Source organism: Coccinella septempunctata, chromosome 5, assembly GCF_907165205.1.
Source record: "Coccinella septempunctata chromosome 5, icCocSept1.1, whole genome shotgun sequence".
In the NCBI taxonomy this organism is placed as follows: domain Eukaryota; kingdom Metazoa; phylum Arthropoda; class Insecta; order Coleoptera; family Coccinellidae; genus Coccinella; species Coccinella septempunctata.
Genome location: NC_058193.1, coordinates 5,560,380 through 5,579,683, shown reverse-complemented (window position 1 = coordinate 5,579,683; position 19,304 = coordinate 5,560,380). Strand labels below are relative to the sequence as shown.

At 40.8% G+C, this 19,304-nt stretch overlaps 2 protein-coding genes across 2 annotated transcripts; both read right to left on the bottom strand.

Annotated features, from left to right (window-relative positions):
* Positions 1–264: 264 nt before the first annotated feature.
* LOC123313924 lies at positions 265–810 on the bottom strand. The gene has a single exon (XM_044899034.1). It carries the CDS (start codon positions 808–810, stop codon positions 265–267), a length of 546 nt encoding a protein of 181 aa, XP_044754969.1.
* A 9,703-nt stretch (positions 811–10,513) lies between these two features.
* LOC123313923 lies at positions 10,514–16,489 on the bottom strand. The gene is made up of 4 exons (XM_044899033.1): positions 16,415–16,489; positions 14,838–16,076; positions 10,735–10,876; positions 10,514–10,599 (listed from the first exon to the last, which is right to left on the bottom strand). Exons 1-4 carry the CDS (start codon positions 16,487–16,489, stop codon positions 10,514–10,516), a joined length of 1,542 nt encoding a protein of 513 aa, XP_044754968.1.
* Positions 16,490–19,304: the final 2,815 nt, after the last annotated feature.

Below are 19,304 nucleotides of genomic sequence, written 5' to 3'. Positions count from 1 at the left end.
AATCGGGGAATCTGGTGCGATATAAAAGGTTGACTTATTGGATTCTCCTTCCGCGAATGAATCACATGAAAGATGTGTACATCGACTTCCACCTGGGGAACGTACGCTGCTCGCCGATACCGACGAAAAAAGAAGCGGTATTATGAATACAAACAACGATTTCTTAACGAAATTTACTGAATGAACTCATTCCAAACACATACCTGCGTACTCAATGAACTTAACAGCTTCCTTCAAAACTCAATCTTTCACACGGTCAATAATTCACCGAAATTCATCAATCAGAACGGAGCTCCGAAACAATACGTGTTCACTCATCAACATACATACAACATATACTCCGCAGGGTTCTTTCTGATCCGAAGGTGACGTCGATGTGGCTCCTAGAGCAGCCCTCTCGAAAGTATGCTTGCCACTGTTTGCCGCCCCCCATCGCAACTGAGACAACCAGCCCTCTATGTGCTCACCTCTAAGGTCAGCTCTGGGGGAACCCCATATTTCTGATTTGGAGTTCAGATCACCGAGTATAATGGATGCCTGTGGTTGCTGTGCAGCTTTCTCGAACACCGCATCTGCAGATTCCTTGAATCTCTGCATTGTGACATTCGGTGGAATATAAGTGGCGTATATTTTCAGTTTGGGCAGTGACACGCAGATGTACCCGTTGTATAGCTTAATTCCCTCCAGCTCAATAGTCCTGCTGCACACTTTAACGGCAACATCCCCTCTCTTGTCCATGAACCAACATTCCTTCGAGCAAATTTTCCTGTTTGGCTCTGAGATGAACATAAGGTCCACTTTGTTCTTCATTGCTTCTGCCCATGCTATGTCATGAGCTGCTCTTGATCTCCCCAAATTAAGCTGTAGTATTCGAATCATCGTTTCAGGTGATCCACTTTGTTCCTTCTAGACGAACCGTGCCTAATAACCATTTGTAACATAAAAACAAGATTGGATGTATATTGTTCATTAAAATAATAAATTACTATGTACAAATCTAAAACCAGGTTGGATGTATAGGGTCCACAAAAACAAAGACATTTAACACAAAACATTACAATGATTATGCTCACAGACATTTTTTTAGGAAGGCCTCTTATGGTCTTTCACCCTTCTTTTTGGACATCCGTCACTGGCTGTTCTGTGTCCTCCTGTCTTACAGTTTAAGCAGTATGGATCTTCTGTACAGTCCTTCACTTTATGACCTTCCTTTGTACAGTTCCTGCACTTTTGACTTCGGTCTTCGTTTGCGCACTCCTTCGCTATGTGTCCCGCTTCCCAACACTTATTACACTTTATAATTGCCACCCTTTCTCGGATGTCTGCCATTGTAAAGCCGATTTTCACCCTCTTCACTTGCGTTAACTTTCTGATGATGTCTTCATTTGCAATAATAGTAGCGGCTTGTCTTCCCCCTCTTAGTGGTCGTAGTGCTTTTATTTCTATTGCTTCTTCGTCTTTTTTTATTCCTGCTATCTCGTTTAAGATCTCGGCAATTTGTGGTTCTTTTATATCAATGTCTATGCCATATATGTTTGCAGAAGCTTTTGGCCTACCGCCTATGTATTTTTTCACACTTTGGTGCTTGGTATTCTCCCTTATTGTTTTGTATATTCTCTCCGTTTTCTTGCTTCCCTTTTTAATCTCAAGCAGAAGATGCCCATCTCTTGTCTCACTTATTCCATTAATCTCGTTTTTTAGGTCATGTTGGTCACCTAACTGATTTTTCAGGTTTGTCACCATCTGTGCGTATGTCACCTGCTCGCTCCTTTCTATAATTACCGCACTTGTGTCGTAGGTCCTTTTCTTTGCCATGTTGATATTTTTCTTTTTTTCATGCAGTATTACATCACCTTTAAAATCGTAGAAAGCGCATTCGAGAATTTTCCTCTTCGTTTCCACGTCCATTTCATCTATTATTGCTATATGTATTGTTTCGTTGGTTTCGTTTGGTATTATATATTTCAATTTTGTACTCATTTTGTATACACCTTCTAACCCTTCAGGTAACCCCACGAGATGTATATTTTTCTTGTCCATGATTACTTTGCCCTCTATTTCCGCATAGCCTTCCATTCTATGGGTGATTATTTCTTCTGCCTTAAGTCTTCCCTCTCTAATATATTTCATCATACGCCTGGAACTTCCTATTAGTGGCTTTATGAGTTTCATCTCGGTCATCTTTTTGTGGGATGCCATCAGTACTATTTCGCCATCTTTAATCTCTAGGAGGCTGCTTCCATCCATTTTGGTCTTGTATGTTTCCTCTGGCCAGCTCCTCGCCAAGAGGTGTTCTAGCTCCTCTAGTTCCATCTCCTCCCTGAAGCTTTTCCTTATTTCGGCTGCCGTCAACTCCTGTTTTATTTCTTCTATCTCTGCTTGGCAACCAATATCCCTGCTCTCAACAGGTATGACTGCTCGGTGGGCTTCGGTGACCTCTTCATTCACCATGTCCCTTATGGCTCTTAGACTCTCCTTTGTTTCCTCCTTTATATCCTTTTCCGTATCCAAAATTTTACCTATTTCGTCTGCGACCTTGTGGAGCACCGTCATGATTCCGGCATATTTATCGCTGTCTATGCTCATGTTCATCGGGCTCTCTACCCTTTTTCGTTTAGTAGCTCCTGTGACCAGCGAAGCTATAAAGTTATCGTCCTCCATTTCTGGTATTTTCAGGTCTTCAGCTTTCTCCATCTCATGTACGTCGATCTCCTGTTCAGGCTCTCCGTGCTCTTTAATAACACTCGGCGGTGTTCGATCAATTTTTTGCGATCTTCCAAAAACTACGCTCGCGTCCATTCTGTCTTCCATGTATACTTCCGTTCCCTTCGTGGGTAAGTCTCCTAACCTAACCTAATCGATCACTCTGCGATTCGAACTCCTCTTTCACGAATTTTTCCAGAATTTTCTTTTGGTCTTCCTAACCTAACCTAACCTAATCGATCACTCTTCAATTCGAACTTCTCTTTCACGAACTTTGCCAGAATTTTCCTTTGGTCTTCCTAACCTAACCTAACCTAATCGATCACTCTGCAATTCGAACGTCTCTTTCACGAATTTTTCCAGAATTTTCCTTTGGTCTTCCTAACCTAACCTAACCTTATCGATCACTCTGCAATTCGAACTTCTCTTGCACGAATTTTTTCAGAATTTCCCTTTGGTCTTCCTAACCTAAGCTAACCTAATCGATCACACTGCAATTCGAACTTCTCTTTCACGAATTTTTCCAGAAATTTCTTTTGGTTCTCCTAACCTAACCTAACCTAATCGATCACTCTGCAACTCGAACTTCTCTTTCACGAATTTTTCCAGAATTTTCCTTTAGACTTCCTAACCTAACCTAACCCAATCGATCACTCAGCAATTCGAACTTCTCTTTCACGAATTTTTCCAGAATGTTCCTTAGGTCTTCCTAACTAATCGATCACTCTGCAATTCGAACTTCTCTTTCACGAATTATTCCAGAATTTTCCTTTGGTCTTCCTAACCCAACCTAACCTAATCGATCACCCTGCAATTCGAACTTCTCTTTCACGAATTTTTCCAGAATTTTCCTTTGGTCTTCCTAACCTAATCGATCACTCTGCAATTCGAACCTCTACTTCGCGAATTTTTCCAGAATTTTCCTTTGGTCTTCCTAACCTAACCTAACCTAATCGATCACTCTGCAATTCAAACTTCTCTTCCACGAATTTTTTCAGAATTCTCTTTTGGTTCTCCTAACCTAACCTAACCTAATCGATCACTCTGCAATTCGAACTTCTCTTTCACGAATTTTTTCAGAATTTTCCTTTGGTCTTCCTAACCTAACCTAACCTTAACGATCACTCTGCAATTCGAACTTCTCTTTCGCGAATTTTTCCAGAATTTTCCTTTGGTCTTCCTAACCTAACCTAACCTAATCGATCACTCTGCGATTCGAACTTCTCTTTCACGAATTTTTCCAGAATTTTCTTTTGGTCTTCCTAACCTACCCTAACCTAATCGATCACTCTGCAATTCGAAGTTTGCTTTCACGAATTTTCCCAGAATTCTCCTTTGGTTCTCCTATTCTAACCTAACCTAATCGATCACTCTGCAATTCAAACTTCTCTTCCACGAATTTTTTCAGAATTCTCTTTTGGTTCTCCTAACCTAACCTAACCTAATCGATCACTCTGCAATTCGAACTTCTCTTTCACGAATTTTTTCAGAATTTTCCTTTGGTCTTCCTAACCTAACCTAACCTTAACGATCACTCTGCAATTCGAACTTCTCTTTCGCGAATTTTTCCAGAATTTTCCTTTGGTCTTCCTAACCTAACCTAACCTAATCGTTCACTCTGCGATTCGAACTTCTCTTTCACGAATTTTTCCAGAATTTTCTTTTGGTCTTCCTAACCTACCCTAACCTAATCGATCACTCTGCAATTCGAAGTTTTCTTTCACGAATTTTCCCAGAATTCTCCTTTGGTTCTCCTATTCTAACCTAACCTAATAGATCACTCTGCAATTCGAACTTCTCTTTCACGAATTTTTCCAGAATTTCTCTTTAGTCTTCCTAACCTAACCTAACCTTATCGTTCACTCTGCAATTCGAACTTCTCTTTCACGAATTTTTCCAGAATGTTCCTTTGGTCTTCCTAACCTAATCTCACCTAATCGATCACTCTGCAATTCAAACTTCTCTTTCACGAATTATTCCAGAATTTTCCTTTGGTCTTCCTAACCCAACCTGACCTAATCGATCACCCTGCAATTCGAACTTCTCTTTCACGAATTTTTCCAGAATTTTCCTTTGGTCTTCCTAACCTAATCGATCACTCTGCAATTCGAACCTCTACTTCGCGAATTTTTCCAGAATTTTCCTTTGGTCTTCCTAACCTAACCTAACCTAATCGATCACTCTGCAATTCAAACTTCTCTTCCACGAATTTTTTCAGAATTCTCTTTTGGTTCTCCTAACCTAACCTAACCTAATCGATCACTCTGCAATTCGAACTTCTCTTTCACGAATTTTTTCAGAATTTTCCTTTGGTCTTCCTAACCTAACCTAACCTTAACGATCACTCTGCAATTCGAACTTCTCTTTCGCGAATTTTTCCAGAATTTTCCTTTGGTCTTCCTAACCTAACCTAACCTAATCGATCACTCTGCGATTCGAACTTCTCTTTCACGAATTTTTCCAGAATTTTCTTTTGGTCTTCCTAACCTACCCTAACCTAATCGATCACTCTGCAATTCGAAGTTTGCTTTCACGAATTTTCCCAGAATTCTCCTTTGGTTCTCCTATTCTAACCTAACCTAATCGATCACTCTGCAATTCAAACTTCTCTTCCACGAATTTTTTCAGAATTCTCTTTTGGTTCTCCTAACCTAACCTAACCTAATCGATCACTCTGCGATTCGAACTTCTCTTTCACGAATTTTTTCAGAATTTTCCTTTGGTCTTCCTAACCTAACCTAACCTTAACGATCACTCTGCAATTCGAACTTCTCTTTCGCGAATTTTTCCAGAATTTTCCTTTGGTCTTCCTAACCTAACCTAACCTAATCGATCACTCTGCGATTCGAACTTCTCTTTCACGAATTTTTCCAGAATTTTCTTTTGGTCTTCCTAACCTACCCTAACCTAATCGATCACTCTGCAATTCGAAGTTTTCTTTCACGAATTTTCCCAGAATTCTCCTTTGGTTCTCCTATTCTAACCTAACCTAATCGATCACTCTGCAATTCGAACTTCTCTTTCACGAATTTTTCCAGAATTTCTCTTTAGTCTTCCTAACCTAACCTAACCTTATCGTTCACTCTGCAATTCGAACTTCTCTTTCACGAATTTTTCCAGAATGTTCCTTTGGTCTTCCTAACCTAATCTCACCTAATCGATCACTCTGCAATTCAAACTTCTCTTTCACGAATTTTTCCAGAATTTTCCTTTGGTCTTCCTAATCTAATCGATCACTCTGCAATTCAAACTTCTCTTCCACGAATTTTTCCAGAATTTTTCTTTAGTCTTCCTAACCTAACCTAACCTAATCGTTCACTCTGCAATTCGAACTTCTCTTTCACGAATTTTTCCAGAATGTTCCTTTGGTCTTCCTAACCTAATCTAACCTAATCGATCACTCTGCAATTCGAACTTCTCTTTCACGAATTTTTCCAGAATTTTCCTTTGGTCTTCCTTACCTAATCGATCACTCTGCAATTCAAACTTCTCTTCCACGAATTTTTCAGAATTCTCTTTTGGTTCTCCTAACCTAACCTAACCTAATCGATCACTCTGCAATTCGAGCTTCTCTTTCACGAATTTTTCCAGAATTTTCCTTTGGTCTTCCTAACCTAACCTAACCTTATCGATCACTCTGCAATTCGAACTTCTCTTTCGCGAATTTTTCCAGTATTTTCTTCTGGTCTTCCTAACCTAACCTAATCGATCACTCTGCAATTCGAACTTCTCTTTTTCTCTTTCACGAATTTTTCCAGAATGTTCCTTTGGTCTTCCTAACCTAATCGATCACTCTGCAATTCGAACTTCTCTTTCACGAATTTTTCCAGAATTTTCCTTTGGTCTTCCTAACCTAACCTATTCTTTTTTTTTTTTTTTTTTTGGCCCTGAGGTAGGGGGAAGCTAATGCCTTCTCCGCAGCGGGCCGGTAGAAAGTAAGTATTTCTGAGTAGAGTGCTGCGGATTTGTGTGGGACTCTCACCCACTAAACCACCTTCCTCTTTTCCCAGGTATCATCGCCACCTCGCTCGAAGCGCTGGTGCATAACCTGGTATGAGTCAGAACCTCGGGAAAAGGCTATGCGCCTGTGCAATCGAGGTCCGATCATCTCTTTCTAAGTCTTCTCTCCTAGCTGCGTCGCAACACCACCTATAAGAGACACAGATATTTTGGGTGTATATGGCCCTTTTTTTAAAACATAAGTTACTATTTACAGTTAAAATTTACGAATCCCTGCTCAAGGGGCATCAGCCCTGCCTTTGTCTATCCTCTATCTCCTTCTTTCTCATCACTTGCGTAACATAGTCATATATCCTATTCCACTCGGTCTGACTTTCTAGCATTTTTGGGATGATTCCCTCCACTGGAGGTAGTTGCCCAATACCCTCCACCAGCTCCTCTCTCTCTCTCCCCGGCACCTACTACAGTGGTAAAACATGTGCTCCGGATCGTCTCTCTTCTTGCACAAGAAGCAGGTATCATCCGCCGTTTTAGCGATCCTCCTGGTAAACGTGCCGAAGGACCCGTGGCCGGTGAGAAACTGGGTGAAATAATAACATACCCTTCTATGCCGGCAGTAGAACCATGCCCCCACATCCCCGATCAATCTCCGCGTCCATGCAGCCGTTCGCCCTCCTTTCTCCCATCTCTCCTGCCACTTTCTCATTGTTCGCCGGTGTGCCATCCTCCTATTCCCCGCAAGTCTTCCTCCGATGGTAAAGGGAAGCATCTTTCGGCAGCCATAAGGTCGAACGGGGGATATCCCGCTATCACCTGCACCGCCTCAGCGGATACAGTGCGGTATGCCGAAGCCACCCTCAGGAGACCTCGTCTCTGCACAGCCACGAACTTGTCAAGGTATTTTTTCTGGCGAATCACTTCTCGCCACACCGGGGCTGCGTATAGCAAGACGCTGTGGACGACACTGCAGAGTGCCCTCCTCTTCGCATACCCGGGTCCTCCGACATTCGGCATTAGCCTCGATAAGGCCGTCATCTTCTCCGTGGCTTTCTTGGCAGCATGCTTCACATGCCCCGCAAAACGGAGATCTCTCTGGAATACCACTCCAAGATATCTTATTTGCCTAGAGGGAGTTATATTATGACCCAAACATTCCACACTGAAATCTTCCAGCCTCCTTGGTCCTCTCACCACCAGCAGTTCAGTTTTTTCTGCGGCAACCTTCAGGCCTCTTCCCTCCAGCCAGTCCACCGCCATTCTCACCGTCCTCCTCGCGCGATCACTCACCTCCGTGCCACTGCTGCCACGTATTACAAACAGCAGATCATCTGCATACGCTAACGCCGTAACCTGCTCGTCATATCCCAGACGTAGAACCCCGTCATATTTGACATTCCAGAGAGTTGGGCCCTTTATCGACCCCTGCGGAACTCCCATGGTGCACTTATGTGAGATCTTTCCCGCTTTCACATAACGTTGTGAGAAATATGACCTCACGCAGTTGATCAAGTAGGGGCTGACCTCCGCCACACTTAGCGCTTCTATTATGAAATGCCAACTCGCGGTGTTGAACGCGTTCATAACGCCAACTGTGATGAGTAGGCACCATTTTTCTCCAGCGGATCTAACTGTCTCCTTGAGAGCCAACATTGCAGTCGTCGTCGACTTGCCCTTCGTGAATCCATGCTGGATCCCCTAGATCACATTTTTTTGAGCCAGCTCCACCTCCAGTCTGTTGAGTAGCATTCTTTCAAACAGCTTACCCGTCGTATTTATTAGGCAAATTGGCCTAAATCCCGAAGCAGAGGTGTGATCTTTCCCTTTCTTTGGTAGAAGTACCACCCATGCTACCTTCCAGTGCTTAGGGAATTCTTGCTTTTTCAGGAGGTTATTAAACATTTCCAGCAGTCTTTCTGTGTTCGGTATTTTCTCTTCCACTTGATCATTTTTATTTTTGTCTTGTTTTGCTGGGATAGAAGTTCACCTCAGTTTTTCTTTTATTCTTTCTTATTTGTTTTCATTTTTGAATCACGCGGGTTTTGTTGAGAGTTGCACATGTGCGCCGTGTCATGTGGAGTTTAAGAAGAGAGACAGGAGACAGTTTTGAAATCAACCGCCGCAAAGCTATATACGTAGATTATCACCGCATGTTATTTCGTCATTGGAAAATACAGTCCACTCGCAAAAAAGGGTAAGTGCACACTCAACAATCGAAATAATTCTAAAATTTCATTATTTCCGCGACATTAATTGGTCCTTCGAGCCGGATCGCTCCGCATAACTAGAGGTGCATTTCTTCCTGTTCTTTATTTCATAAATTTGATATTCATTAGAATTCAATTTTGCAGTTTTCATTGCAATATAATTTCGTTTCAAATTGATTGATTCCATTATCATTCAACTGCGACATAAATTCGCACGCCTTATCTGCTAACAACAAATCTGGTCATTTTTTGTGAGGTTTTGTGTTTTATCGCATTTCATTCCTGAAACAGCAGTGCCGTGCCGTTTCGGGGTTTCAGAGTTAATTTATAAGTTCGAAAATGGCAAACACAAATAAAATTAAACAAGCTAGAGCTCTTAGAACAATGAGTGAGAATCAGATAATTGAAATCAAGGCATTTGCTGATGAGGCTAAAATTGATATAAATAAACGCGCCCAGTTCAAAAATTTGTGTCAGAATCTTGATACATACCGCGAAGAATTTAAGTCTCATCATCAAACTCTCATATCTCTTATGGCCATCAATGATGAAGACATAAGTAAAGAGGAAACAAATAGAAAAGAATTTAATTTCAATTATTCCTATATTGAAACAGTACTTCAGGAGTTTTTCGAGGTGAAACATAGTGTTACAACTTCCGCTAGCACGATTGGGGATATATTTCAAACCAGTAATCATAATGTTAAACTTCCCAAGATTGAAATACCAAAGTTCACAGGTGATATAAAAACTTTTAAACCCTTCATGGACATGTTTGAAAATCTCATTCATAATAATACCTCTCTTTCGAACATAGAGAAATTCAATTATTTGATTTCGTCTTTACGAGGTCCGCCTCTCACTCTAGTGCAGACTACGCCAATGTCAAGTGCCAATTATGCGATCGCCTTTAAATCACTTTCAGAACGCTATAATAACAAAAGACTTATAGCCTTTGCTCATTTGCAAGAAATTGATAATGCTATTATCATAAAAAATTCAAAGAATACTCAAAATTTGAGGATTTTACTGGACAATTACACAGAGAACCTCGCCGCGCTCGAAAATATGGGTATTCCAGTGAAGGAATGGGATTTCATGTTATACTATCTTTTCACAAAACATTTAGATCAAGAAACCATTTCACGTTTTGAATTTGAGAATCCAGTGCCATCCGATGAATTACCTTCTTTCAAAAAATTGGTTGCCTTTGTTCAACAAAGATGTAATACGCTTGATGCTATTGATCTCTCAGTGGGTAAATCCTCAAACACGCTATCAACCAGTTCGAAAAATGTTCCAAATTTTTCCTCTCATTCGAGACCAAAACAGTCTTCAACATACTTTGCAAACGCTTCTAAGGGTATAAAAAATTCAACTATTACCTGTTCATTCTGTAAACAGGATCATACAATTTACAAATGCTCTGAATATCATAACAGAACACCTAATGACAGATATTTTTTTGTCAAGCAAAACAAACTATGTACAAATTGTTTAAGTTCGCAACATTCGATTCATAAATGCAGGTCAAAATCAACTTGTCATTTTTGTCATGAAAGACATCATTCAAGCATACACTTAAATAAGGATATAACTAAAAATTACTCTTCTTCCGATAATCTAGAACTCAGTTCTCAAACAACTCAACCTTTACCTAGTACTTCCAAATCACCAGACATTTCCACATTTTCTGGAATGATGTCTTCAGCTGTTGGTGTTTTACTCTCAACTGCAATAGTCGAGGTTTCTGATTCTTATAGTAACTTTCAAAAGGTCCGTGTGATATTAGATAGTGGTTCACAAACAAGTTATATCACCGAAAAATGTGCGAATAAGTTGGGTTTATCACGTTTCAGTTACTCACTTTCGATACAGGGTCTTGGAAATATGACTGACATGACATCCAAGGGTGGTGTTACATGTAAAATAAAGCCTGTTGGAAAAATTTCTCCTATTTTTACAATCGATGCGGTTGTTTTACCCAAGCTTTGTGCCAATATGCCGGTCTCGAAATTAAATCATACTCATTGGGTTCACCTGAATAATATCCAACTAGCTGACGATTCATTTCATAAACCTGCTCCGGTAGATATGCTACTAGGAGCCGATATTTTTCCACATATTTTAAAAGAAGGTCGTGTTATAGGACAAGCAAATGAACCAGTAGCTATCAACACTATTTTCGGTTACATACTTATGGGTAAATATAACGCTTATGATACTCATATTACGGCCAATGTGTCTACATTTTTCGCAGCTCTGGGTAATAATGCTTTATCGGTCGATAACTTGATTGGGCGATTCTGGGAGGTTGAGGAAGTTCCTTCAGTCAAAGCAATATGTTCGCCTGAAAATGCGTTATGTGAAAAAATTTTCGCTGAGACTCATGAAAGAGATAATTTTGGACGTTATTCTGTCAATTTACCGTTCAAGAATTCCGAACCTTCATTTGATTCGGAAGATATTCGCTCGATAGCTCTGCGCCGTTTTTATTCGCTTGAACGCCGCTTATACAAACAACCAATAGTATTCAAACAATATTCAGATTTTTTGAATGAATATCTCAAACATGATTACATGGAGGAAGTTGAGGTTGAGAATAGTGACAATCCTATCGCAAAGAAAAATATATTTTATCTACCCCATCACTGCGTAATGAAAGATAGTACTACCACACAGCTCAGAGTAGTTTTCGATGGATCTACAAGGTCGAAAGGAATATCGTTAAATGATACCCTCTTGGTGGGGGAGAAACTTCAGAATAATATTTTCGAAATATTACTCAAGTTCAGGGTGCATTCAATCGTTTTTACTGCTGACATAAAGAAAATGTTTTTACAAATTCTAATAAATTCTAAGCATCAAGATTATCAGAGGATATTGTGGAGGTTTTCGCAAAATGATCAGGTTAGAGAATATCGCTTAAAACGATTAGTTTTCGGTTTGTCTTCCTCACCATTTATAGCAAATAGAGTCATTTTGCAGTTAGCCAGAGATGAACGCAATGATTTTCCTCTGGCCGCAAATATTTTGGAGGATGATATCTATATAGATGATGTGTGTACTGGGTGTTCTAGTTTAGATGAAGCAAAGTTAATTCGCGATCAATTGATTAATATTTTAAACAGGGGATGTTTTGAATTGCGCAAATGGTCATCCAACACTCCATTACTTTTAGATGATTTACCAATTGAATATCGTTACAACAATAATTCGTCGATTTCTTTCGATGATGAAAACTCCTGCATAAAGGTTTTAGGGTTGAGATGGCAACCATCCTTGGATGCTTTCATATATACTATAGATTCAACTGTTGTGGGTTACACCAAAAGACAAATTTTGAGCGATATAGCCAAAATTTTCGATCCTTTAGGATTTCTCGCACCATTGACATGTTTCGCGAAATTGATTATGCAACGTCTCTGGACTTTAGGTCTCAACTGGGATGATACGCCGCCTCGCGAAATATGTGAAAAGTGGTACCAGTTTAAATCGTCTTTCGCGATGTTATCAGATTTTAGGATTTCTCGGCGTTTTCTTGTTGACAATTTTGATGAATGCCAAATTCATGCCTTTTGCGACGCTTCTGAGAAGGCATATGCCGGGGTCATATATTTTAGGGTTCGACAAAATAGTAAAGAAAATGTATTTTTTGTATGCGCAAAAACAAAGGTTGCTCCCTTGAAGAGTATTTCAGTTCCCCGTCTGGAACTGCGCGCCGCGGTATTACTTGCTAATTTACTGTCAGAAGTGTTGACAATTTTCGATAACAAAATTAAATTTTCTAATGTATATGCCTACACCGACAGTATGATTGTCATTCATTGGATTAAATCATCTCCACATAAGTGGAAAACGTTTGTCAGCAATCGTGTAACTCATATTCAGAATAAAATACCCCCAGCTTCTTGGCAACATATTTCAACAGACAACAATCCGGCAGATTGTGCCTCCCGTGGATTGTTACCTGGTGAAATTCTACAAAATAAATTATGGTTTTACGGCCCAGAATGGCTTCAATTGTCGAGCGAATACTGGCCAGTCAGTAAATTCGATCCGAATTGTGTGAATCTGTCTGATGAAAAGGTGGAACAAAAACTCTTGACTCTTACCACTTTAAATATTCCGAATTTTATCGAGACACTAATTCAAGATTGTTCTACATTATCTAAATTGAAAAGAATTCTCGCATATGTTCAAAGATTTTTATATAATTCTGCAAATTCTGTGAACAAAAGAACTGGTGTACTCACAGTGAAGGAGCTTAATGATTCCTTAATGACGCTGGTTAAATATGTTCAGGTTTTTCATTTCCATGATGAAATTCAGAAATTGAAAAATAAAAAATCAACATCAAAATTCTTAAGAAAACTTAACGCTTTTTTGGATAAAGATGATATTCTCAGGGTAGGAGGTCGTTTAAGAAATTCAAATTTGAGCTTCCTTCAGAAGCATCCTGCAATTTTACCTAAAAGGAGTCGTTTCACGGAATTATTAATTCAACATTTTCATATCACTCACATACATCCGGGTGTTCAAACCCTTCAGTTTTTGATTTCACAGCAATTTTGGATCTTATCAGCTCGAAGTTCCATCAAAAGGGTAGTATCAGGATGTAAACAGTGTTGGCGCTTATCACCAAGGCCTTATCAACCCCCTATGGGTAATCTTCCTGACTTTCGCGTTTCTCAGTTGAAGGCGTTTTCAGTAGTTGGTCTCGACTACGCCGGTCCCTTTGCTATAACACTTGGTAAAGTACGCGGTGCTAAGACTCATAAAGCATATATTTGTCTGTTTGTATGTATGGCTACTAAGTGCATACATTTGGAACTGGCTTCAGATATGACAAGCGAGATTTTTATTTCTGCCTTGAGGAGGTTCATAGCTCGTAGAGGACGCTGCGATTGTATAATATCTGACTGCGGTACAAATTTTACAGGCGCAAGCAGGGAAATGGGCACTTTAATGAAGCAAGCTGCTGAACGCGAAACAATCGAGTTCAAATTTAATCCACCTGGTTCGCCACACTTCGCCGGTATGGCCGAAGCAGGAGTAAAGTCTGTAAAAACACATATTCATCGTGTTGTGGGTCAACAGATTATGACTTACGAGGAGTTTTATACTCTTCTGACGCAAATTGAAGCGCTATTAAATTCTCGCCCCTTATGTCCAATGAGTAATGATCCTAATGATTTGTCAGTTTTGACACCGGGACATTTCTTAACTTTGGAACCTCTGACGTCATTGCCTGACCCTGATTTAGCCCATTTAAATATCAGTAGATTGAACCGATTCCAATTTTTACAACGATGTGTTCAATCCTTTTGGAAAAGGTGGCAATTAGAATATTTGCACACACTTCAACAAAGAAGTAAATGGTTGAACGCCTCGCACCCAATTGGGGTCGGTACAATAGTTCTCATAAAAAATGACCAGACATCGCCAATGAAATGGTTAGTAGGGCGAATTCAAAAACTTTATTATGGAAAAGATGAGGTTGCGAGAGTTGCCGATGTACGAACGAAGAATGGCGTTCTAAAGAGGGCTTTGGTAAAATTGTGTCCTTTACCAAATGCCGAGCTGAGTAAGGGTATTTAAATTATTGCATAATTTAGTGGGGGAGAATGTTCGGTATTTTCTCTTCCACTTGATCATTTTTATTTTTGTCTTGTTTTGCTGGGATAGAAGTTCACCTCAGTTTTTCTTTTATTCTTTCTTATTTGTTTTCATTTTTGAATCACGCGGGTTTTGTTGAGAGTTGCACATGTGCGCCGCGTCATGTGGAGTTTAAGAAGAGAGACAGGAGACAGTTTTGAAATCAACCGCCGCAAAGCTATATACGTAGATTATCACCGCATGTTATTTCGTCATTGGAAAATACAGTCCACTCGCAAAAAAGGGTAAGTGCACACTCAACAATCGAAATAATTCTAAAATTTCATTATTTCCGCGACATTCTGGAACCACCTGGCTCGCAATCTTCAGAGCCTCTACCGTTAAACCGTCTGGTCCTGGCGCCTTGCGGATCTTCATTGAGGCAACTGCTTGTAACAACTCCTGCTCGGTGAAGGGTTCCGGATCGTCACGTATCCTCTGGGCTGAGCCGAGGCTTTCGGTGGTGGTGGGGAACAGCTCTTTTATTATTCTTCTCCTTTTCTTCGTTGGGAGCTGATAGCTCAACTTTCCCGCAGCGAGGTGTCTCGTTGCAATGCGGTACCCCTCACCCCATATGTCATCGTCCAATTCATCTAGAAGTGTCTTCCAGTGCTCTCTTTTCGACCTTCTAATACTTTTTCTGAGATTTCGTCTCAGTACTCTCATTTCCTCTTTGAGATTTGTCACTTGGGTAGTATCTTTTTCTCTCAGACGAGAATAAATTCTGCGCAGACGATTATATTTTTTCCTCTGGTCATCTATGTTCTCGTTCCACCAGTAGGGCCACTTGTTGGATGCTCCGTTCTCCTCAATTATCGAGGCATTAAAAAGATTCAGTAGAGCACGATAGATGTCAGTGGTGTCTTCCCAGTTATAATCCTGAAGGGCCAATCTAAAATGGTCAGCTCTCAATATCTTCCTGATAGGTTGTGGTTCAGTTCTGCTCCCTCTAGCGGTCTTTATATCTATACCGATGTTCCCGTGGTACGTGTATGGGTTTGAATGTTGCACCGTCCAGTCCCTTATCCTTCTGAAAACACTCTCTGAGGTCAGGGTAACATCTATGTGCGTCTTGCTCGATCCCCTTTCGAACGTGTGGTCCCCGTTATTCGCTGCGACCCATCCGAGCTGCGACAGCCACTCGTCCACATATTCTCTCCTCTCATCTATTATCGGGGATCCCCATGTCTGAGATTTGGCGTTTATGTCGCCCATAATGATAGACTTTTCAGGGTTTTGCTCTACACATTCGAAGATCTCGTCCAAAGTGCGCTTGAAATATGTAAATGAGACGTTTGGAGAGATATAGACTGCATACACGTGTAAATCAGGCAGAACCAGACGTATGTAACCTTTTTTTGGTTTAACCTCTGCTACTTCTAGGTTCCTGTTACATACCCTAACTGCAACATCTTTTTTTTTATCAAGAATCCATCCCTCCTTGGAGCATATCTTCACATTCGGTTCCGATACCACCATGAGATCCACTCCCTGCGATACAGAGTCGTGCCAGCCCACGTCGTGAGCTAATTTCGCTCTTCCCAAATTAAGCTGGAGCAATAGAAGCATTCCGAGCGATTAAACCACCCAGGGACGCCTCAGTACTCGACTCAGACAACACTGACATCAGACATATATCCGGTGTATAGGGCCGGTGCAGTAGTATAGATAAAATATTCGAATTAAAACAATAAATTACTATGTACAATTTAAAAGCCGCGGATGTATATTGTCCGCAGTGAAAAGCATGTGTCCAGTGTATAGGGCCGGTGCAATAACATACGCCCACCTCAAGCTGTCTATTACGCTCTGAACCCATTTCAATAAACCATTGTATCCCTCCGTTCTACGATAGGACTAGATGGCGGAGTCTGCGACTTCCTACCCACCTGTTCCTCCTCCGGTTTTCTCGTCACTCTAGTTTTCCCCTTACAATACCCGCTGAAGGTTCTATGGCCCGTCATGTTACATTCGAGGCAATGAACCTAACCTGATCGATCACTCTGCAATTCGAACTTTTCTTTCACGAATTTTTCCAGAAGTTTTCTTTAGTCTTCCTAACCTAACCTAACCTAATCGTTCACTCTGCAATTCGAACTTCTCCTTCGCGAATTTTTCCAGAATTTTCCTTTGGTCTTCCTTACCTAACCTAACCTAATCGATCACCCTGCATTTCGAACTTCTCTTTCACGAATTTTTCCAGAATTTTCCTTTGGTCTTCCTAACCTAATCGATCACTCTACAATTCGAACTTCTCCTTCGCGAATTTTTCCAGAATTTTCCTTTGGTCTTCCTCACCTAACCTAACCTAATCAATCACCCGGCAATTTGATCTTCTCTTTCACGAATTTTTCCAGAATTTTCTTTTGGTCTTCCTAACCTAATCGATCACTCTGCAATTCGATTTTCTCCTTCGTGAATTTTTCCAGAATTTTCCTTTGGTCTTCCTAACCTAACCTAACCTAATCGATCACTCTGCAATTCGAACTTCTCTTCCACGAATTTTTTCAGAATTTTCTTTTGGTTCTCCTAACCTAACCTAGCCTAATCGATCACTTTGCAATTCGAACTTCTCTTTCACGAATTTTTCCAGAATTCTCCTTTGGTTCTCATATTCTAACCTAAACTAATCGATCACTCTGCAATACAAATTTCTCTTTTACGAATTTTTCCAGAATTTTTCTTTAGTCTTCCTAACCTAACCTAACCTAATCGATCACTCTGCAATTCGAACTTCTCTTTCACACGAATTTTTCCAGAATTTTCCTTTGGTCTTCCTAACCTAATCGATCACTCTGCAATTCGAACTTCTTCTTCGCGAATTTTTCCAGTATTTTCCTTTGGTCTTCCTTACCTAACCTAATCTAATCGATCACTCTGCAATTTGAACTTCTCCTTCACGAATTTTTCCAGAATTTTCCTTTGGTCTTCCTAACCTAAGCTAACCTTATCGATCACTCTTCAATTCGAACTTCTCTGTCACGAATTTTTCCAGAATTTTCCTTTGGTTCCCCTAACCTAACCTAACCTAATCAATCACCCTGCAATTTGATCTTCTCTTTCACGAATTTTTCCAGAATTTTCTTTTGGTCTTCCTAACCTAATCGATCACTCTGCAATTCGATTTTCTCCTTCGTGAATTTTTCCAGAATTTTCCTTTGGTCTTCCTAACCTAACCTAACCTAATCGATCACTCTGCAATTCGAACTTCTCTTCCACGAATTTTTTCAGAATTTTCTTTTGGTTCTCCTAACCTAACCTAGCCTAATCGATCACTTTGCAATTCGAACTTCTCTTTCACGAATTTTTCCAGAATTCTCCTTTGGTTCTCATATTCTAACCTAAACTAATCGATCACTCTGCAATACAAATTTCTCTTTTACGAATTTTTCCAGAATTTTTCTTTAGTCTTCCTAACCTAACCTAACCTAATCGATCACTCTGCAATTCGAACTTCTCTTTCACACGAATTTTTCCAGAATTTTCCTTTGGTCTTCCTAACCTAATCGATCACTCTGCAATTCGAACTTCTTCTTCGCGAATTTTTCCAGTATTTTCCTTTGGTCTTCCTTACCTAACCTAATCTAATCGATCACTCTGCAATTTGAACTTCTCCTTCACGAATTTTTCCAGAATTTTCCTTTGGTCTTCCTAACCTAAGCTAACCTTATCGATCACTCTTCAATTCGAACTTCTCTGTCACGAATTTTTCCAGAATTTTCCTTTGGTTCCCCTAACCTAACCTAACCTAATCGATCACTCTGCAATTCGAACGTCTCTTTCACGAATTTTTCCAGAATTTTCCTTTGGTCTTCCTAACCTTTTTTTTTTTTTTTTTTTGGCCCTGAGGTAGGGTTAAGCTTATGCCGTCTCCGCAGCGGGCCGGTAGAAAAGTTGGTAGATCTGAATATTTGCTGCGGATTCGTGTGGGACTCTCACCCACTAAACCACCCTCCTCTTTTCCTGGGTATCATCGCCACCTGGAAATAGGCTGCAAGCCCGTACATCAGGTGCGTAACCCAGTATGTTCCTTCTTCCCTGGCTGGTCATTTAGACTTCTCGTGTCCATCCTCCACTTCCAACCCGGTGTGTTTTTTCTTTCGGGCATCATGAGTCTCGATTTTCCATCTCGCTCTGTCTGTCCTCCATTTCCTTCCTCCTCATGACTCCTACTATGTATTCATATACCCTGTTCCAACTTGACCTGTCCGCCAACATAAACGGGATGATTCCGTCGGGTTCCGGGAGGTATCCTATGTCCCTCTCCAGGGCAGCTCTCTCCTGTGAGAATCTTGCACACTCATAGAAAACGTGTTGGGGGCTGTCTTGGGCCTCGCACGCCGGGCATTCATCCGTCGCCGTTTTCCCTATTCTATAGGTGTATGTACCAAAAGACCCGTGTCCTGTAAGGAACTGCGTAAAGAAATAGCAAGTTCTGCGATGTTGGCAATTTGTCCATTCCTCGACATTGACAATAAGCCTTCGGGTCCAGTTTGCCACGGTTCCGCCACTCTCCCACCTTTGATTCCATTTCCTCATGGTCCGTTTTCTGGCCATCGTTCTGTGCCCCTGCAGTCTGCTTCCTATCTTGAAAAGGAAGCATGCCTCCGCTACCATGAGGTCAGCCGGTGGGAAGCCGGCCACTACCTGCACTGCCTCCGCAGAGACCGTGCGGTACGCTGAGGCCACTCGGAGGAGGCCACGTCTCTGTGCACTGATTATCTTTTCCGTGTATTTTCCCTTTTTCAGCTCGTCTCTCCAGACTGGCGCTGCATACAT

Bases quoted from the DNA above. Each gene is read 5' to 3' on its own strand.
- LOC123313924 (XM_044899034.1), bottom strand. From the start codon at position 810: ATGAAGAACAAAGTGGACCTTATGTTCATCTCAGAGCCAAACAGGAAA.
- LOC123313923 (XM_044899033.1), bottom strand. From the start codon at position 16,489: ATGACGGGCCATAGAACCTTCAGCGGGTATTGTAAGGGGAAAACTAGA. The intron at 16,077-16,414 runs GTGGGTAGGAAG...CTATTGCTCCAG, and splicing joins GAAAACCGGAGGAGGAACAG to CTTAATTTGGGAAGAGCGAA. The intron at 10,600-10,734 runs GTGAGTAACTGA...CGACTATTGCAG, and splicing joins TCCAAGACCCTGTATCGAAA to TTGAGAGTAAAACACCAACA.